At 33.6% G+C, this 22,796-nt stretch overlaps 2 protein-coding genes across 2 annotated transcripts; both read left to right on the top strand.

Annotated features, from left to right (window-relative positions):
- The first annotated feature begins 4,916 nt into the window (after positions 1-4,916).
- Positions 4,917-11,516, top strand: LOC108223550 (calcium-transporting ATPase 4, plasma membrane-type). The gene is made up of 7 exons (XM_017397872.2): positions 4,917-5,267; positions 7,452-7,506; positions 7,656-9,586; positions 9,657-9,815; positions 10,194-10,365; positions 10,451-10,749; positions 10,926-11,516. Exons 1-7 carry the CDS (start codon positions 5,091-5,093, stop codon positions 11,250-11,252), a joined length of 3,120 nt encoding a protein of 1,039 aa, XP_017253361.1. The 5' UTR covers positions 4,917-5,090; the 3' UTR covers positions 11,253-11,516.
- Positions 11,517-19,833: 8,317 nt separating this feature from the next.
- LOC108222469 (increased DNA methylation 1) lies at positions 19,834-22,072 on the top strand. Its single transcript, XM_017396390.2, has one exon. It carries the CDS (start codon positions 19,946-19,948, stop codon positions 21,950-21,952), a length of 2,007 nt encoding a protein of 668 aa, XP_017251879.1. The 5' UTR covers positions 19,834-19,945; the 3' UTR covers positions 21,953-22,072.
- Positions 22,073-22,796: the final 724 nt, after the last annotated feature.

Genomic DNA, 22,796 nt, shown 5'->3' with positions numbered 1-22,796 from the left:
CAAAATTCGCTGAGGATTATAACTTCGCCTAAAATTAATAATACATTCGAAATTAGAGTTGGGTTTTGTGGAGACCCAATCTTATTAGAGACTTGGGGACCGCATCTCCCACCATCGATTTCTATATCTATTTAATGGACACGATTAAAAACATATTAATTTATTTTTGTATTAATTATCTTATTGATGCATTCAATATATGTATTTATGGTCATTATAGCCGGTTGGAGGCATGCACTGTGATAACCAAAATCCTGTACTTCCATCACCACAATCGAAAGTTACAAATCAATATAGATCTATTAAAAATAATAAAATAGACAATAAGAAGACGATTGTGGAACATCCTTATAGTTTTAATTAGTGCAGAATGAGGCTAGAGTGATAAATAATATTATGATGGGAGACAATATGAATTTATTTAATTAAGAGACAAAATAAAAAGTGCAGGACAAGTAGATGCTAGAGTGGTAAATAATATTATGATGGGAGACAATATGAATTTAAATTATGAGACAAAATAAAAAGTGGAGGATAAGTAGAGGCTAGAGTGGTAAATAATATTATGATGGTAAACAATATGAATTTAAATTAAGAGATAAAATAATCAGTTTTTATAGTAGACAATGAATTTAAATTACAACAATTTGAAAAGAGGAATGATCGATTAACGGTGCTGCTAACTCAGGCAAATGGGAAGGTGGAAGGATAAAATTTTTAACTCAACAAAAAAATTGCAGAACAAAGAGATGATACAGCATTTTAAAGAAAGCAGGACGTAGTTACCGATTGTTTTGATAAGAAAACTGGTAGATGTTCATTCCTCATGAAATTGTTTATACCAACTGTTGATGTCTATCACTTGCGTACATATTTTTTCTATGTAATTAAATGTTTATTAAAATACCTTTTTTTTTAGTTGTCGGCCGTTAGATTAAAGATTGTTGGACGAATTAAATGATGGTCTCCAATACTAAAAAAAAAAAAAAAGACTCCAAAAACTTTACTCTCAATTAATCTAATTTCAAACATTTTGTACTAACAGATCCCACTTCTTAATAGAACAAGCAATTCCTTTGACAATGATTTGAAGACACAAATCAAGTTTGGTTTGTTTTTGGGATTAAGAAGCTTTCATGACAGTGTCTCGGTTCCTCAACCCGACCCGCTCCATCATCTCTTGGACTTGGCTGCTTCTTTTGAGTATTTCTCTGCTCCTCTGCCTCGGTAAAACTTTTATATATCTACTTATATATGTCATCAGCAGAACTCTAGTTTCATATATTGCTTATTGAATTCAAATCTTATACCCATTGCATAGTTAAAATATTAATTCTTGTTGCTTGAATAAATGTTAGTAAGCTTAATTGATATGCATTCTGCATTTGATAATTTTTCTATTAATGATCGCTGTCAAATCGTATATGTAACTGTTTGAGGTATAATTAGAAGAATGCCTCGTGTTTCTGTTATCAGTGATCTTGCTACGGAGCACTTGGTTGGAAATATAAACTCTCAGCTCGATAGCATTGTGAATGTTGTTTACATGCCTGTACCACAAATATACACAATTTAGCCTATAATTATGTGAACTTTGTAAAATCTCCATTGAATTGCGCGATAGTATCTCTTTGTGTTAGGCACGTTCCACTTAAGATCATCATAACTCTTTAAACTGATCTCAGTGGACATTCTACATTGCGTGAACAGTTGTTGATAGGAGATATATAATATTAGATTGTACTGTCTATATTACATAGCTGTTATATTTCAATGACCGATTCTCATGTACCCGTGTTGCAATATGTCTATGTGTCTAGATTTTCTTGATTCCTTTCTCGAAGTTAAAGATTGTGTAAATACGACTCGATAAACCAATAAGAACAGAGGGAAGCAATTTATTTAAATGATGATTATCAGGCTAACAAACGATGTCAGTGAGGAGTTATTGACTCTAAAATGATGTTAAGCTTCAGTGTCTAGATCAACGTGCAAATTTGGTTAAATGTATAGAGAAAATACATGTATGTGTGAATAAGAAGCGTGAGCAATTAGATATCTTCAGTAATAAAGAGAACATGAATTACTACTTAATCATTTCTGTCAAGACGAGTAACAACATACACCTAAGACGTGGAGTAAAAGTATCTTATTATAACATAAATATCTTTGGTCCAAATTATATGTCATATGTCCATAGAGAAGGTTGTTCGGAAAATATTTACACCTTTGCCTTATTTTGACCTTTGATCAGTATAAGCAGAAAACCTTTTACCATGGCACAAAACTCTTCACTTTTAGCTCCTATACTGTACTTCAAAATTTTGTCCTCTAGCCAGTAGGGTTCTTAAATAGTTTTAAGTTTGGGTTACTTTTAGTTCAAAGCATATGGTGGCCTTACTTGTCTGTTTTATTGAAAAATTTATTGTTCTTGTGCAGAGGGCTAAAAAGTTAATTGTTTTGCCCCGGCTACTTGTGTTGGCTTGTTTGTAAGAGGTGAACTGCAAGCAGGTTTTGCTAGCTGAGAAGCACTGTTTGGCTGTCACGTGCTGACGTGCTTTAATGAAAGGCTTGTCTGTTTTAAATCTGTATGCCCCCAGAGTGCAAGGGTTGATCTTGGTCTTAGTTGGCTCCATGACTTTCTTGGCGTTCCTCTATTCTGCAATTTTATCCAAGTTACTTCCACCATCTGAATATTATTTTGTAGCAGCCATTCAAAATGACAGGTGCCTTTTTATTCCTTCAACAATCAACATTATATTAATTGTTCTGCAACTCAAACTTACTGCCAGTTGGAAATCAATACAAAAGAGGAATGGTCCTTTTTAAGCAACTCAAAACTAGTCCATTGTTCTAATTATGTTGTTTTATCTCGTCTTATGCAGCAACTTCTCTGGTTTTTCCATTTGGATTATAAACTTTGGTTCTTTACTTTTATGTTAGCAGAATCTAATTAAATTTTTAAGAACATTTTATTAAAGAATGATATACTTAAGAGACTGAGGTAAATGCTGCCTTTGAAATTCACCACCATTTATAAGATCCCATCTGCTGGTAGTCATACAGTCATCTATCCCTTTGGTTAACAATAGAAAATTGCTGAAAAATAGTTTTCAACCTTCAAAATATGTCAATTGCTGTCGAAGAAGTTGGCGGACAACTTGGGTTTTTTAGAGGAACTCAGTTATCATGATTTAATTTTTCTTTTAAAGTTTGTGACATGGTACTCTTACAATGTTCAGTTATATATATTTTGTTAAAATAATTATTGCAGCCCAGCTGCTTGAAACCTCGTGGTATAGTTATGGCATATATTCGATGAAGTTCCAAGTAATGTCATTTTCTAATGCTTCACGCTTTCTTCCAAGTTCTAACTTTTGTTTCTAATTAATGGCAGATATTACTGTTTCTTGGTTCCGTTGACACTTCCTATCATAATTGTTGCGGTTTATTTTCATTGGCTTAGCATGAAACTCTTCAAGCATGCATGACTCCTTTGTGAGTTTAGTGGAAGGGTTCTGGTATTTAATCACCTCCTTGTGCATCAGATCACTCACAATGAATCGTCAATGAAAGAATTTATATGAATTCATAACGCACGTGTGAGATACCTATATGAATTCTTGGTGCACATGTGTGAGGAACCCTGTGATACCTATGTTAAATGTTTATTGACAAATGACAATTAACACTACTTTAAATGGCATAGTAACAAAATCATAGAAATGTTCTGGGCATATAGAATGGGTTAGATTTTTTGCTTGCAAAGGATAGTACTTCCAAAAATACTGTAACAATGGGCATGTTTGGCCATTAGGTATGAGTGGAGCATTCTTTCTCCTTTTTTATAGTTCCTAGACAGCTTATTATATATCTGAATAATCATGTGGGTTCAATTTTATCTCTACTATTTAAAATGATCCGATTTTTAAATATTCCGGCTTCAGTTTAATCATTGATTTTAACCGTTTTGACGGTTGCAGTTCAGTTTCGATTGTTTTGCACACCAAGCTGTTAATACATGTTGATCATGAAAGTCTCTCTACAGGAACATCCTTTAATGGTGTTAAACATTTTTATAAACTCAGTAATGTTGATAAACTTTAATTCTCTGGTTTCATTCATATCGAAACCTTTTACTTCACTTGCTTAAACTTTTGGCTACGGAGATGGGGTGGACAGAGTTTTCTATAGAGTCTGGTTGTCTTGTAGTGATTCAACTAATTAGAAGTGCTGCTCCAATGCACTCCAGACTTGGCAAGGTAATTGAAGATTGCAGAGAGATAGCTTGTCAGTTGGTAATGTAATTGAAGATTGCAGAGAGATAGCTCGTCAGTATTAACAACTGTAGGTTGTATTTATATTATGCGGTCTGTGAATATGTCGGCACACGAACTTGCTCATGTGTCACATCTGATTGTATCTTCGATCGTAGGTCGGTTCCGATCAATGTTAAGGATTGTATTCTTGGAGATTTAATGGTATAAATCACCCGCATTTCATCAAAAAAAAAAATATTTTGTTTACGAACAAAATGATAAACAATATATGAAAATATGTAATTAATATGCCTGCAAAGTCAAAGATTATTTACAATAAAGAAATCATGAAATATAATAAATATGGTACCCTCTTTGTCCCAAATTAAGTGTCATTTTGACTTTTTTCACGTAATTTGATTTATAAGAAACAAATTTCAATGCATTATTTTTAAATATATTTTTTCTGAATAAAAATTCAACATTTACATTTTTGTTCAAAAAAAATTTCCAAAAAATAATATATAAAAATATATCTTTTTTACAATTCAAATTACAAAAAATCAAAATGATATTTATCTTGGGACGGAGAGAGTAATGTATAAATACTTTGGACATGTGTCCATGTCAAAAACTAGGACAATTTATTTGAACGACTTTTGTTCCAGTAAAATGGGAAATTTTACGCGTAAGTTTTCGCCCACTTATGAACACATTTTATTTAGTGTCAAATGTCATGCACACAGCACACCTAAGAAAAGGAGAAATTCTTAAGACGTGGTGATAATAGTAGTCTGGCAGCGTAAGGTAACGCAGGGAGAAGAGACTGAAATGGAGTGGTATTTGGAGAAAGAATTCGATGTGATCACAGGGAAGCATCCCTCAGAAGAAGCTCAGAAGAAATGGAGAAAGGCTGTGGCTCTTGTCAGGAATCACCGTCGTCGATTCCGCCATGTTCCCGATCTTCAGAAACGATCACTACTTCAAACTCAAATTCGAGATGCTCAGGTATGCAAGTCCGACTTAAACAAACCTCCTTTTTGGTTATTTATGCCACAATATAATGGATATAATTTACTTCACATTCATTTTACATTTTGAAGTTAATTTTATTCACTTCTTATATATCCTGAAATTAAAGTTCCATATATTTTTATAAGTCCAGACAGTACCTCAGATTTATATCTTTTTTGTACTACTCACATGGCTGATTCTTGAAATGTTGGTACCGCCCTTAGAATTCCTTCAACTCATGCACATGTATTGAATGTTGTTCGAATTAACCTGTTAAAATCAAAAATTTGAAGATATTGCCCAGAGTCCTATATTCTACATTTCTACGGTAGTTGTTTTTCTAAATTTAGTTGAAATTTACATCTGACTATTGAATTATAGCCTGTCCAACAAATTGTATGGTATTATGTCAAAATTTTAAATCGACAACAACTTTGACTCCATGCTGAATATTGTTTGCAAACCCTACATTGCAGTTTTTCCTGCATTGTGTGCCTCTTCATTTTATATAAGCCACAAACTTTTCTTCTGTCATTTTTCCAAAACAGCCTTTCTATTCTGGAAGCTAAATAAATTTAACTTCGTAAAAAAAACAGAGCTTTTTCATATTATACTTTACAACCACAGATAGCTTCTGAAATACCTTGATATTTTACACCCAAATTGTTCAAAGTAAATGACACAGAATATTTTGTATCAACTCAGAAAATAGCAGTGGGGCCTAACTCAACAAGTTGTAAATTTTGTGGTTGGAAATAATTGTGCTGCATAAGTTGAATGCTATGCCTGCTTTTTCAACATGTAAATGACATGTTTGAAGAAATTTAGGGTCAAGAATAGTTGAAGGCTTTGGTGATAGTAGTGGCAAGAGAAGAAATTTCCAGGAAATTTCATCTGATCATGGAGGATAATACTCTACAAGGCTGAAAGGGACCACACATCACACATGTCTGAATACATTATTTTCCCAAATTGGCTCTTGATAATGAATTTCTGGACCATGTTTTTGTTATCTAGACTTGGCAAGGGTGTCGGACACAAATACGGATTAGTTTATATTCTGAAACTAGAGATGGATGCACAAACTCGACACGTAAATTTAAGACACAGTGAAATTTCAAAACATCTTATTGACTATATACAGATTTTTTAATGGAGTATCTTCTACGAATGAATCATATGCAGTTAATTATATGTCAAATTTATAGCTTAACATCCAAATGATAGTATCAAACAAACTGGTTAGGCTTCCTTTATATGTCATTCTCACCTATATGTTGCCAGGTCAAGTGTTTGATTTCAGTATAAAGGATCTAATTAGGATCCCGTACTCCATAAACACCTGTCTTGTTTTTGGACGCGGATACTTTACATCTCGGGGATTAGTGCATAAGCTTAGTTTCTTTTATGACTGCAGATACGCTGTATTTCTTTATTAAAACCTTCAACTTCATACAAAGTTCAGTACTGGAATCTCTTGATGATCAAGCAAATGCTTTTAAAAACTAGAACAACATACAAAAGTATAAATGACTATCAACATATTCAATCAATAAATTACTTCTAAAAACTGCATCATGCTGTTCAAATCCTTGTATATGGAGTTGAAACTTTACTACAAGATATTTCATTCCGGGAAAATATAAATAAGTCCAACAAGCGAATTCCTGGGGATGATATCAAAGATAGCTTAACTTACGTACTGAATTAGAGTATTTATCAATTATCCATTTGTCCTATAAGATGATGTTCTTTGTCGTTAATCCAATGTTATTTCGGTACCTGAACATATATTAACTAAATATGTAAGACAGTAGTGTCCGGGACTCATTATAGTAATCAGATTTTGAGATTCTTTAATTGCCCTGTGATTTTCAAGCTAAAAAGCTCAAAATTTACTCAATGAGAATTATTTTAGGGTTGGATAGGAATGGGACAGCAATAGCTGCAATGAAACAAAATTTTGCTCTTCTAAGTAATTTGTGATGCATATGTCTTCTTAGATGTTCTTATTACTCATTTGTTGTTTTTTTTGGTTGTGAAGATGGTTCTTTTTGTTCAAAAGACACCAAGAACCTAGCATTTACTACAACAGCTATACAAATATTTAAACAACATACAGATGCAGCTAGCGTTTATCCTCCAACTTATTACTTTCCTTTTGATATTATGTCCCAGGAAAGACTTCGAGTTATTTTCACAGCAATCAAGGTTGCTATAAGATTTCTCGATGGTATGTTTCTTCAATCATTTATATTAAACTGGTAGCATTAGACATTAGTAATATAGGGTCATTGCGTCCTTGGACCTTAGTTCCAAATATATTGTATCAATGATTTCATACCATATTTTGATCCATTCATGGTCTGCCTTCTCCTACAGCTATAGATGATAAGCCCTCAGACGAGGTTATAAAAGCAGGATTCTATATTGACCCTGACAAACTTGCAAATATCGTTAGTACCCACGACCTTAGGAGATTAGAAGACATCAATGGAGTTAAAGGAATTGCTAATGCTCTAAATGTTTCATTGGACGATGGTGTTAAAGTAGATAATTTGTCTAGCAGGCAACAGATATATGGCATCAACACATACACTGAGAAACCTTCTAAGAGGTTTTGGATGTTTGTCTGGGATGCTTTGCATGATTACACACTCATCATCCTTATAGTCTGTGCTGTGGTTTCTATAGGTGTGGGACTAGCCACTGAAGGGTGGCCGAAGGGCATGTATGATGGAGTAGGAATCATACTTAGTATATTTTTGGTAGTCATGGTTACAGCGATCAGTGACTATAAGCAATCCTTGCAGTTTAGAGATTTGGACAAAGAGAAGAAAAAAATAATTGTTCAGGTCACTAGAGATGCAATGCGGCAGAAGCTTTCCATATTTGATCTTGTTGTTGGAGATATTGTACACTTATCTATTGGTGACCAAATTCCAGCTGATGGGCTATTCATATCAGGATACAGCTTCTTAATTGATGAGTCAAGCTTGACTGGTGAAAGTGAGCCTGTAAATAAGAGTGAAAAGAATCCTTTTTTACTAGCTGGGTCTAAAGTAAAAGATGGATCAGGTAAGATGCTTGTTACAACTGTTGGTATGCGAACTGAATGGGGTAAAATGATGGAAACATTGAGTGAAGAGGGTGACGATGAAACACCACTTCAAGCCAAATTGAATGGTGTTGCTACAGTCATAGGCTTTATCGGCCTGATCTTTGCAGTGGTTACATTTTTGGTGTTGACAGTTAGATTTTTGGTGGATAAAGCACTTCGCCAAGAGTTTACAAGTTGGTCTTCTGTTGATGCTCTGAAGCTTTTGGATTACTTTGCAACTGCTGTAACTATAATTGTGGTTGCTGTTCCAGAAGGATTACCTCTGGCAGTGACATTAAGTCTTGCATTTGCAATGAAAAAATTAATGGGTCACAAGGCACTAGTGAGGCGTCTTGCTGCATGTGAAACAATGGGTTCCGCTACTTGTATATGCTCAGACAAAACAGGGACACTAACAACAAACCATATGGTAGTTAACAAGATATGGATATGTGGAAAAGCTAAGGAGATCAAAAGAAGCGAAATTGGGGATACTTTAAATGCAGAAGTAACAGAAAATGTATCTACCATTCTCTTGCAGTCTATATTTCAAAATACTAGTGCTGAGGTGGTCAAGGACAAAGATGGCAAAGTTTCGATTCTAGGTACACCGACAGAATCTGCACTATTAGAATATGGATTGCATCTAGGAGGGGAATTCGAAGTTCAGCGTCAGGAAATAAAGATACTAAAGGTTGAACCTTTTAATTCTGTAAAGAAAACAATGGCTGTAGTTGTGGCTCTTCCAGATGGGGGGACACGAGCTTTTTGCAAAGGTGCATCAGAGATAATTTTGACTATGTGCGACAAAATGGTCAATAGCAATGGGGAAACTGTTGAAATGACCGATGAACTAGTAAATATGATGACACATGTCATCAATGGTTTTGCCAGTGAGGCACTAAGAACAATCTGCTTGGCGTTTAAGGATACTGGCAACTATGATGATGGGAATAGCTTGCCTGACAGTGGATATACATTAATTGCAGTAGTTGGTATCAAGGATCCCATCCGCCCAGGGGTAAGGGATGCTGTAAGAACTTGTTTAGCAGCGGGAATCACTGTGCGTATGGTCACTGGCGATAATATTAATACGGCCAAGGCAATTGCAAGAGAATGTGGAATACTCACTGAAGGGGGTTTAGCCATTGAAGGATCTAAATTTCGCAACAAAACATCGGATGAACTGATGGAAATAATTCCTAGAATCCAGGTTTATAATTTAGTGCATTGGTATTTGCATAAGAATGTTTGACATGTGATCTCAAAATGTGAAAATACAGGTAATGGCTCGATCTTTGCCTTCGGACAAGCATATGCTGGTTACAAACTTGAGGACTGTGCATAAAGAGGTGGTAGCTGTAACCGGTGATGGAAGCAATGATGCTCCTGCATTGCATGAGGCAGATATTGGACTTGCTATGGGAATAGCTGGAACTGAGGTACGAATATCTGTGTAGTGAACTTTACTGATTACAACCACGTTAGTTGATGTTCTCTTTGAAATATATGGATTCATGGTGCAATAATGTCCAAGTGTATTTTGAAAACATGTTAAAGAAACTCTTAACCTCTACCGACAAATAGACAATAACCTGTTTCTGTTGGTTATCCTATCTCTATACATAGCCTGATTGAGTAGGGTGTACTTCATTAATAAGGAGTAAACTTTCCAAGTAAGAACAAGAGCGTGCTTGGATAAGAAATAGAAGACTTGAAATGGATTGTAATAATCGTATCAGCCAGTGTAATCCAAGTCTTATATTTGCCTCCTGTATAGTTTTTTACTGTTCTCCATTTTCTCATAATTATTCCCACAGGTTGCAAAAGAAACTGCAGATGTCATCATATTGGATGACAACTTTTCCACTATTGTAAACGTGGCGAAATGGGGACGAGCTGTATACATAAATATTCAAAAATTTGTTCAGTTCCAGCTTACGGTTAATATTGTTGCTCTAATGATCAATTTTGTTTCTGCATGCATCTCAGGTGTGTTTTCTGTTAAGTGTTTCTTGGAGTCGGGTTTTTTTAACCGGAAAAACAAAATTGTAATAGTCTTTAATTTTAAAATCAGGGTCTGCTCCCCTTACGGCTGTTCAGTTGCTATGGGTTAATCTGATCATGGATACACTAGGTGCTTTGGCACTTGCTACGGAACCTCCACACGATGGACTGATGAATAGGCCCCCTATTGGTAGAGGCGTAGGTTTTATAACCAAGGCAATGTGGAGGAATATTGCAGGCCAAAGCATTTACCAAATGTCTGTTCTGTTTGTTTTCAACTTTGCAGGAAAGCAAATTCTGGGAATTCATGGTTCAGATGCTACGGACATTATCAATACTTTCATATTCAACACGTTTGTTTTTTGTCAGGTATTTCCACAAATAGCTAGTTTCTGTGCAAAATTTATCATGTCTCATTAATCTGCAAAAATTTTCATAAAGTTTTTCTTTAGTAAATGAAATTAAAATATTGAAGAGCAGTCGGTTGTTATGTCATGAACTAGATGGCTATCCTAAAAAAATGCAATGCTAATTTTATATTTCAGGTGTTTAATGAAATAAACAGCCGGGATATCGAAAAGATAAACATATTTCGTGGCATGTTCAGTAACTGGATATTCATTGGCGTTATGGTATCTACAGTAGTGTTTCAAGTTATCATAGTGGAGTTCCTGGGAACTTTTGCAAGCACTGTGCCGCTAAGTTGGCAACTATGGCTGCTTAGCATTGTGATAGGATTTGTGAGCATGCCCATCGCCGTAGTTTTGAAGTGCATCCCTGTCGAAACAAAGACTCCCAAACCTGTCGAAACAAAGACTCCCAAACAGCATGATGGTTATGACCAGCTTCCAACTGGTCCGGAAGATGTTTGATATAGTAAAGGAAGAGGAAACATTATGTTCCATGTCAATGTTGCATCTACTGCAAAATAAGTAATGTAAATTTTTCAAAGCCCTTTGCAAATCACTCAAGTACGTATAACTGTGTAATATATTATGTTACCGTCTTCGGCCATCTATCTGTGCTAACTGTCTAATACTACGTTGACAGTCTTCAGCCATCTATCTGTACATTTTATCAAGTGACTGACTGAATATCAAATTATATTGAATAATTTAAAATGTCTATTTATTCTCTGTTGTTATAGGTTTCTTGGCCTCCCTCTTTTACTTCTAATCTTCAAATTGCTGAGCTCTTTCACGAGCAAAATATGTAGCTCGCACAATTCTGAGATGTCATCTTGCGTGTTGTTCACTATGACTGAGTTGTTGTCTTCTATGAGATATCTGAAAAGGTGGTGAGAGTGACCACCTCTTTGGCTTCCAATTTCATTCATCAGGTTTGTGTGTTATATAATGTAGTACCCCCGATTCCAATTTCACATCTTATGTAAGCCCTCTTCGAGTAACTAGATTGATCAGCGAGTCAGATATTGTTTAATGTGTATTCTGGCTAATGACATCGCTTCCTATCATGTAACTATCTGAGATGTTTTTGTTTGAAATAATAGTGATAATGATCAAAATACGAGAACAATGTTTGGCATGGAAGCTATATAGAATTAGCCAGAGTCTGTGGTAAAAAAGACTCTATGTAGTGAAGTTTGTACTTAGCATATTACAACAAGAAGCTGATCAGAGCGTATTAGTGTAGACAAAAGTCTGCTAATCAAAGTCTAACAAACTACCAGAGTTTGTATGCTTAAATAGTCTATAAAAGTTGTAGAAAAGGAAAGTCTTATCCAAAGATGGAAAGTCTTGGAGATATTAATGATCAAAAGTGCGTTTTGGTAAGCGTGAGAAAGAGAAACAGGAAAAGTATTAAGAGATGGAGGTAGTACTGATTAACTATCATTAACCTGCAGCAAAGAACATAGCTCCTATTTACACGAAAATGACCGAATTTGCTGTTATTAGTTGATAGGTAATTTAGTATATAAACTCTTGTTATATGTGCGAGTGAATACAAAGATAGTATGAGCAAATACAGAGATTGTGTAATATGTGAAGCTTTATATTTTTATGGAGAGAGATTTTGACTACAAGGTTTAATGGCGTAGCTTCTAAAGTATATTTACGCCTTGGTAGAGAAAGTTTGTACCTGTTCATATTACAAACAGATTTTTTCGTCATCGAGTTTATTGATTAGTCGCTACTTGAATATTTGTTTTAATAATCGAGAAACAAACCTAGATCAGCGTACTTGTATTCAACCCTCCCTCCTGCAAGTACTTCGAGAATAACAGTTTTCTCCCCATTCTGTGTGTGATTTTTGCTTCACCTTGTACTTGATCACTCTTTTAATAAAGATTTTGTGTCACATTCATTTCCCCCCTCTCAGTATTGGAGCTTGAGACCGGGCTCTTCTTCGTATTGCTAGAGACTAACTCTACTTGGTGTTTTCATACCAGGCTTTTCCTCTACTTCTCCTAGCTCTCCCCTATCTTATTCAAATTCATGCGAATCCATAAGCTCACTCTCAGTTTCAGTACTTATATATACTGACATATTTATCTACATGATCTGGGCAGTCTATTTCGATGACAAGTTTTGGAACTCTACATATATTTTTCTCATCTAGTGAATTGAAAAAGTGTATGATATGCGCTCAATGTGCCAGTATTTTTTGAAAATTCTCCTTTGTCAAAGCTATTACAGTGTTTTGAATTTTTTCCTTTGAGAAGAGCTTCTTTACAACATTTCTGGGGATTGGGGTGAATCTTTTGTTTGCTTTGATCATTTAGCATTCTATAATATATTTGACTTAAAGCCAATTATAACACTTTGTTATCATTTTCCATTGCATCTTTAAACACTGTAGGTTCAATGATACTCTGGTAAATTTTGAGGAAATCTTGAAGTACTCCTGAAAAAACTATTATAGTATTTTCCTTCTAAACAGTTAGTGTGTGCCTTATTGGCCCTTTGTTCTCCATTCTGTAAGTAGTTTTCCCTTAGTAGTATCTCTATGTGTAAATCTTCATTTCTTGTCTTATGATCTTGGTTTTGGCATTATATCTGGTCCCTCTTTCGGAGGTCTACTTATCATAGATGGATTAGATTAAGGGCCATTCAAATGCCTTCTTATTCCCCTTCGTGAACCATAGATCTAACATTTAGGTGTGCATATCCCTGATGCTTCACCCTTGAACCTTCCCTCCAATAGATTAATGGCAATTACACTTTTAAGACAGTTTATTCTTACTTGAGCATTCAGAATGAGTTTTAGGTTCATGTACCAAAACATATAAGATACTTATAATACTATTTTCAAAATAGCAATAATAATATTTTTTGGTATTCTTATCATAATTATATATAATAATTATATATAGACTAGTGATCCAATACAAACCAACCTTTAAATAAAAATTATGATATTTATTTTTTGTTGTAAAAATTAAAAATTAGTGATATCCTGCAAAACATTGATGCAAACTTGTGAGTAAACGTATATATGAACTGTGCATATACTGGATTGTGTTAATTGTGCGGGGTGATTGTGAGTGTTTAAATCAAAGGGGGAGGAGACTACAGGGGTGATTGGTGATCCGGGACGGCTAGGTCGGAGTGCCGACGCCGTCGGGATAGGAGCGGGAAAGATGAGTTTAGTGGAGGTCTAGGCGGCCACAAGCGAAGTGTCATTATCGGGTGGAGAGCGAGCCTGAACAAGGGTGTTAGAGCAACGTTGGCGGAATAGTGGCGGCTAGACAGGGTTTTAAGATAAATTATTGGTTTTGCTTTTAGAATTTAATGATATTTTAGCTGATTTTTAGTTTGTAGAATAGGGGGGTTTGTAGTAAAATAAAACTCTAATATATATATATATAGGGATAGGATCAAATAAAAACTTTTTTAAGTTACAAACTTACAAACTTTTTTTTATTCTCCCATCGTGTTAATCCTTAGTTATATAAAGTATCCATTTTGAAAATTTTTCAAAAAACATCGCAATTTTTATAAATAATGCATAAATAAATCGCGTTTTCAACACATTTATAACTGGGGTTCAACATCGGTTGTTGAACACTAATTATCATTGTGTTGAATATATCTAAAAAGATGTTTAAACTATACTTCTGGGGTTTTGGGTAGGGTCTAGATCATAAATATTAGTTATATAATATGTTTACCTTAGTTCTAACATTTAAAAATTGGTTTATGTACTTCTCCACCACTATTTTAATCGATGTTCAACAAAATATGTTAAAAAAATGTTGAACTCAAGTTATATATGTGTTGAACAAAAAAAGTTTGTAAGTTTGTAAGTTTGTACCAGAACCCTCCCCTATATATATATGTGTGTGTGTGTGTGTATATTAGTATACAAATATTAAATAAATTAATATTATATATGTATAACTAAAATTGTACATCTAAAATAATATTTTTTTATAGAATAAATATATTATAACCGAGCATACGCACGGGTACTAATCTAGTTCAACTAATTCTTTAACATAAATTGTTGTATGCATTTATATGAATGAGGGTGGCCAATTACGAATTATTTAAGTTTATAATTACAAAATTTATTTTCAAATGTAAATGATAAATTTATTTAATAAACATATTAAAATTATTAAAAAAACATATTTAAGTGTAAATAATAAACCTAACAAATTCAAACAAATTCAATTTAATTTGTATAATAAATTTATAAAACAAAATTATATATGTTTATAAATAAATTATAACACTTGTTAAGTCCTAGTCCAATTTATGTGCTACTAATTATCGCGGCTTAAGAGTTTTTTTGTTGTTGGCTTGCGATATCGTAGTTTAAGAGTGTTTTATTGTTGGTCGCAAGGCAGAATGCATACCTTGGCAAAAGTGTTGTTTAGCACTAAAACTTTGGTTGAATTATCAACTAAATCATCTAGTTTTCTTTCTTGTAATTTTTTTCTCGAGGCTTCAATTTTTGTACATTTGAACCGTTTAAATTTACTCGGATAGGTTTCTTCCAATGACTTCTTCTCTGTTGGTGATGCATAATTTACTTACTAATTCATGTTAATTTGTTTGTCATGTTCAAAAATTAATATTTTTGACTTCACCAATTTTTTTAATAAATAAATATGTCAATCTATATTACTCGTGTAGACGCCTAATGCAACTGGTCTTATTCATAGATGACTAGCACATAATTTAATCTTCATATCTTATGTCCTACCTCAGTTGATTAATCAGCGTACATAATATTTGTTGCTTCGTTAATGGATTGTAAATGGCCGGCCAAGATAAAATCTTTTGGCACTCTTGTATTTGTTTGATTCTCATACCTTCACGATTTCACTTAGTCTTATCTTCATACATTATTGGGCACTAACATATATTATTTCAACAATAATTATTGAGAATACTAAAACCTTCAGAGTGCTTACACAACATCTTCATTGCTTTCACAATCTTGAATGCTGCAATTTTTTTCTTCACTGAGGCATAAACATATTAATTAATTTTTTTCAATAAGTTTATTTCTTCAAAATTATAGATGAAATTTTTACCCTTGGTCTTTGTATCCTCTTCATTCCTATACAAGCATTGTATTATTTACGTGTCATGTCCTGGTGTTGAGTTATCATCCATATTTAACAGATAAGGTTGTCTTTACAATTAGGTATATAACTTTCCATACACACATTCAGCACATCTATTACTTAACTTATTTATGAAAATGAAAATTTTAAATCAAAAACATAGATATAATTTAAATTTTTTAATCAACTTAAGTTCATATGTGCACAACTGTCTTGTGCAACTACGACAATTAAATATATTAAATTGATTAACTTATACCATAAAAAGTATTTAAGTAATTAAAAAACCAAAAAAATATTTAAATAAGTAGAGTAACAATCCGGTAATTAATTGTATTAGTAATCAATATTATATATATATTATTTGCATATTGTCTATTTTTCACAATAACAGCCTCTCAGATCATTTTCACCCCTAACATGCGCTCATATCACAAAATCACCACCGTGCCACTCACGTGTATTACTATATATGCATACATAACATATATATAATATAATTATATAAAATTTAAATTGAAGCGTCTTGAGAAAGCTAGTTTTGTAAACACATATTTTAAGAATACAATTTTAAAGAAGATATAGATGAGTTATTTTGGCCGTTTTCAATTAGTCTCTATCCAGTCACCCCTTTCTCTATATCCTCGCCCCTTTCTCTATATCTCTCTTTATTACTCTGCCCCATTTTTGCTTCTTCTCTCTCTAAATTCAAGTCGATTTTTTAGTTCTGTTTCTCTCTGTCGTTGAATAAACTTGGATAATTCAAGCTGCTTGATATATTTGGTACCAGAAAGTTGGGAATACATCCAACCCGTTTCCGATACTTCAGTTATAAGGTTTGAAATTCAAGATTTTTGTTCGTATTCTTTTATATTTATGTATATTTGCTAATGTTTCTGATAATGCGTCTTCTAATTTGCAATTTTTAAGATTTATCTTTCCCTCTCTCTAATCTATATATATAGCTTTGTATTGTGATTTTATTTTATAATTTATTTCCAATCAAATCCTTAAAATTTTGACTCAAATCAGAAGAAGTTATTTATAATACTGATTTTACTATATTAGAATGATATGTGTGAATTTAAATTATTGTCGTTGCATTAATAACATAACCATTTTAAATGTTAACTTCAATTTAGTTAGATGCATAAATTTTTTTGAGATTCAGTATTTGTGTTTGTAATGATTTTTATATCATGTAATGAATTTTTTTTACTTTTATCATTTTAACACAAGTGAAATGGTGCAAGTGAACTTGTTAAGGATTTATCACATAAAAAAATATATTGGCGAGAACGTAATTATATAATCTTCAGGTAAATGTTCTTTTTTAGGATTCTGTTTACATACATAAAACTCATCGCAGTTATGTTTGTTATTCAATATTTTTCATTTTTAATATTAGATAGATTGATAATTACAACCACATTCAAGTGTGTAAATACTTTAATTGATTTGATATCAAGTTGTAGACTTTGAAAACCTTTCTTGTTGGAGCATATTCACTACACTTTTAGTACAAAACATTTACATTCAAATATGTGAAAGTGATTCACATTTGTCTCGTTGTTTTGAGTACACATAATGTGTATTTCATAAGTATTGACTAAGGTGCAATTTCAAGAAAAGCATCACACACTTACTACTTTTACATAAAAGTTTAGCTTCTACGAGCATGATCCTTGCAGTTTCTATTAAGAAGGTCTTCTTTTTTCTCTCTTCAGCTCCATTTTACTAAGACATCCCTGATTCTGAAAATAGTTAAAGGATTTCTTCATTTCACAAAGAGCTTTTAAATTATGTTTCATTGTTACTTTTTCGCACTTTCACCTTGAACTTAGATTTATTTTCAATCAACATATCATGATCTATAAGAGGTTGTGGAGCTTCATCTTTCTTATGTAGAAAATGCACCTAAATAAATCTTGTAAAGTCATCCGCAATGACTAAGGCATATCATGCTTTATTGATGGATGTGATGTTAAGTAGTCCAAAAAGATCAAAATGAAGCATATAAAGCGGATCAGTAACTATATTGATAGCCTCTCTTTTTAAATGATGTTCTTATTTGCTTGACCGTTTGACATGCATCACATAGCCAATTTTTCATAAAGTCCACTTGAGTTAGTTTCGTCGCTCGAATGTTCCTTATTGATAGATTCAAGATTTTAAAATTCAAGTCACAATTTCTTATTCCATTTCCAGATTTCTTGTTTTGAGACCTTGCATATAGACATGTTACTTTGGCCTTTAATTCACTTTAATCTTTCAAGATAGTTTCATATATGTTCCAGTTTCTTTAGCCCGTATGAATAATTTGACCGATTTTATTGTTTAACAGGGTGAAAGCATTAATGTCAAAGTTCACAATAAATCAATTATTACTTAGTTTATTGACAAAAATTATGTTTCTGGCTGTTAACTAGTGTTACATTATTGATAATGACATTTTTAATTAATATAGCCATATTTCAAGGTATTTCTTTTTTTTTGCGAAGTCTGAAAGATACTACGAGATCTATTTTACTTCAAAATTATTTAGCCAAAAATTTCTTCCAATCATGTGTCCTAAGCATCTACTATCCAGGATTATGGTATTCTTCTTTCCAACTTTATATAACTAATTAGCATTTGATCAGACCTTTTTAGGATTCCATTGGATTTTGGATCCTTTCTTACTATTATTCGAATAAACGGTACAACAATATTCCTTGTTTCTATTTAACTTTGATTGAGTCTTAATCTTGGTTGTGAAAATTCATTATCCTCATCTTATTAGATCTTAATTTTCATTAGTCAACTTGTAGTCTTGAACTAATGCAGCCTATAGAATATTTTTTTTTCCAACTAGCTCAACATCATACTCTTTGATCCTTTCATTTTCACTACTCAAGGATATAAAGTTAGTTAGCAAATTTTCGAATTGACAGTTCTTGAGAGAAATTGACACCTGAGAGAGGGTCTAGAAGCTTTTTGATGGAAAACTAAATTTTTCTAACGATATTACCACAAGTGACGTGTATTCATAATTAAATTCATGATCTTCATATTGAGATCTATTTTATCATGTTTAGTCAAAAAATGTTTGTTTACTTTTTCCTTACTTCTAACTTTCTTGCAGTCACTTACAAAGAAAATTTTATAAAAAATATAATCTAATAACAACAACAATTTAGTAAAAATGTATCTTATAAAAGACTAAAATGTGTTCAAAAAAAGCTTCTTTAAAATTATGTATCAATTATATAGCACAAAAATAATAGATGCTACACAAATCATTAACTAATACAAAAAATTTATAATGATCCCTCTATAATTAAATAAGTTTAATTTTGTCAAATAATATTATCTTACTTTAAATTCTATTTTATTTTAAATAGACGTATCATTCAAAACCTAATTTAATTTAATTTTGATAAAATTAAATTAAATTAAAATTATAATGTGATTTGATTGAAATTTTCCGATACGCATATTTCATGTGGATTAATTTTGATCAAACATTTTAATTATAATAATTGTTTACATATTTTCTTAATTTTGGAGGTAGGACAATTACCTCTTTTACGAACATCCGTTATAAAGTTTCCTTTATAACGCGACTTGATATTATTAAATCCTAGTCAAAAAGTAGAAGTTGTGTGATTAATACTTTTAGCTCTTATATATGGATTAGTTTTGATTAAATATTTTAATTGTGATGATCTTTAAATTAAAATTATAATATGATTTGGTTGAACTTGTTTACATGTTTCATTAATTTTGTTATGTAGACAGTTACCTCTTTTACCAACGTTTAATTATAAAATTTCCTTTCATAGCTAGACTTATGTTTTTGAATCCTAATCGAAAAGTAGAAGCTGTGATTATATTTTTTAGCTCTTGTATATTTACAACAACTCAATCTCTTTACATGCATAAACACGTATACTTCCTTTGTTATCTATCCATTATTATTATGTAGTTGTTTTACATGTCTCTTTTTTTTTTTTTTTCAGTGTGTGAAACAGAGACAGAGAGGCTATGGCGATGAGTAGTGAGGAGATGTATGTTGTTGAACCCAAGAACAACCCACAAGCAGTATTCGATTATTTTTATAATTCTGATGAATCGGGGAAGAGTAGGTCGGTGAGAGATGTGCAGATGCAGGCTAAGCAACATCTTGCAGCCATGGGATGGAGCTTTCATTACATTATCAAGAAGCCTGGCAAGAGGGAACTGAGGTACTGTCCTCCTGATAGTAAGAAGAAGTACATATCGCTTCGAATGGCGTGTAAGGGCTTTTTAGATAGCCAATCCCAGTTGGGTGCTAGTGTTCTTGGACCAAAGAATGTGGAAAGAACTGAGGATCATGATGTTCTTGAATCAGTTGATAATGCTGTTGAACTGGAATCTGGGAAAGCCAATGTGGATGCTTCGACGAGCAAGAAGAGAAGGCTGAGTTCTGGGGATGTTTATGGAGAAAGGATGTTGGCCTGCATGAAAGGGAGGGTAGAAGATGATCCCTTGCTTGAGGATACTTTGTCCGAAGAGGAAAATTTTGCGGAATTTTATAAAGAATTGTGCAGAGAATCAGAACCAGACAGTGAAAAAGTAAGTGGTGGCACTGAATCGCAGGAGACTAGTTCTAATGACTTATTTGTGCCCGAAAGGAAAGATACTAAGGTGTCGAAGAGGGGTAGAAAGAGGAAGGCTGGTGGAAGGGGGAAGTCAGGGGGGAAATTGGCTCTGTTTCTTAAAAGTGGAATGATTAAACCTCTGGCAAAAGTTTATTACAGAAAGAAAGATGGTAGTGTGATGGGAGAAGGGAGGGTGACTAGTGAAGGGGTAGATTGTTCTTGTTGTGAGGGTGTCTTCAACCTTAGTCATTTTGAGAGTCATGTGAAGAGTACTTATCACAGACCTGCAGCCCATATATTTCTTGAAGACGGAAGATCACTAATGCAAATAGAGCAGGAGATGGGAGCTCTTGACAACAAAGTGAAAGGAATCAAGACGAAAGGGAATGAGAGTAAAAATGGTTCAGTAAGCGAGACTATGCATCAAAAGCCACATGATGATTTTTGCTTAGTTTGTCGGGAACCAGGAGATTTAATATTGTGTGATCAGTGCACATCTGCTTTTCACCCAAAATGTCTTGGTTTGTCAGAGGTTCCTGCTAGCGAGTTTTGGTACTGCCCAACTTGTTGTTGCACAATTTGTGGCCACAAGGGTCCAGGAGATGATTCAGAACCAACTAATACATGTGATCAATGCGAACAACAGTTTCATGTAAAGTGCATAGGTCAGTATGGTGTTGCAGACTCAGAGAGGAAGAAATGGTTCTGTAGTGAAAAGTGCAAGGGCATATCTGCTGGCCTTGGTGAATTGTTGGGGCAAACATTTGTTGTTGGGGACAATAATCTAAGTTGGACTATTCTAAAGAATGTGGAAAATGTAATTAATGTCAAGACAACCAGAAAGCTGAATCAGGCTCTTACTGTGATGCACGAATGTTTCCAGTCTGTGAAAGAACCTTGGAATGGGAGGGATGTTGCTGAAGATGTAATCTTTAGCAGGTCATCTGAGGTGAAACGACTAGATTATCGAGGCTTTTATACTGTGATCTTGGAGAAAAGGGCTGAAGTTGTCACGGTTGCAACTGTAAGAATTTTTGGAGACAAAGTGGCAGAAGTGCCCCTTATTGCTACACGATTTCAGTATAGGAGACTAGGGATGTGCAAGACACTGATGGATGTGCTTGAACAAAAGCTGTCGAATCTGGGTGTTGAGAAAGTAGTCTTGCCTGCAATTTCTTCTGTTGTAGACACCTGGACCAGTCCCGCCTTTGGGTTTACAGTAATGACCACATATGAGCGATCCAAGTTGAGGAACTATACTTTACTAAGTTTTCCTGACAATGTAACATGCCAAAAACTGCTGGGAGGATCAGGACAGTCGTTTCCAGGAAACTGCTCGCAGGATCAGGATAGTCTCTTCGAGGTGGGAATTTGTTCTTTGGTGGATAAGAATCAGATGCCAAGTCTCTAATTGCGTTGATCCACTATTTCTCAGTTCACAAAGGAAAGAAGAAAAGACAGAGTCATTCTGTAACACCTTCAGTAAACAAGACAGCAATACCTGTTAATGCTGTCTAGCTTTGTTGCAAGTGCCCAGATTTTAATTTCTGTTGAACTTATAGTACCTTTTGAAGGTATATGTAAAATGTTTTCTAATCCTCTCCAAGTCCTGTCATGGCTTAGTTTCAGATTTAATTATAACTTACTAAACTTTTATATCTTCAGAGTTTAGTAGTTGTGTTATCTTTGTACTTCGAATGTAATCAGGTTTGATCATCCGTTTTTTTTCTGAAGAGAGTTTCTTCCAAAGGAACTTAGATTACCATTAGATGCCTCTATGCAAGTAATCACAAGTTCTTAGGTTGATCTCAGGGTCTACCTCCGTTTTCTTTTCTGCGTACATTTCTCAGGTACATATTCTGAAGAAATGCTCCCATGTCAAAAATCATTACATGCACTAGTGCAAGGTCTTGAAGTCGAATTGGTCTGATTTAGCTTGTGGACATGTAGAGGCAAGTTTATAATCCGTATTGTGACGTTTTGGGAGGACATGTTCTAGATGTTTTTTTAAGTATGCTACATTTTATGATCTCTCTTTCTTATGTCTGAAAATCAATAGAGTCTGTACTTCTCTTGCATATTGAACAGATCACTCCACTATCAAGAATTAGGCTGCAAATGGTAACTTCAGACTGGAATAGAAAAAGATATCAACAATAAGATCGAAAAATAGAGGAAGCAAAAAGAAGAAAAAATAAAACTTTAAATTTGAAAGAAGCAAGCTAACCTTTCAGAAACACAAAATAGTTTTGGAA

This window comes from Daucus carota, chromosome 5 (genome assembly GCF_001625215.2).
Source record: "Daucus carota subsp. sativus chromosome 5, DH1 v3.0, whole genome shotgun sequence".
Lineage (NCBI taxonomy): Eukaryota > Viridiplantae > Streptophyta > Magnoliopsida > Apiales > Apiaceae > Daucus > Daucus carota.
This window is presented reverse-complemented; position numbering and strand designations above follow the sequence as displayed.

Coding starts and splice junctions, on each gene's coding strand:
- LOC108223550 (XM_017397872.2), top strand. CDS start 5,091: ATGGAGTGGTATTTGGAGAAAGAATTCGATGTGATCACAGGGAAGCAT. Junction 5,268..7,451: donor CTCAAATTCGAGATGCTCAG/GTATGCAAGTCC, acceptor ATTATGTCCCAG/GAAAGACTTCGAGTTATTTT. Junction 10,366..10,450: donor TGTTTCTGCATGCATCTCAG/GTGTGTTTTCTG, acceptor TTTTAAAATCAG/GGTCTGCTCCCCTTACGGCT.
- LOC108222469 (XM_017396390.2), top strand. CDS start 19,946: ATGGCGATGAGTAGTGAGGAGATGTATGTTGTTGAACCCAAGAACAAC.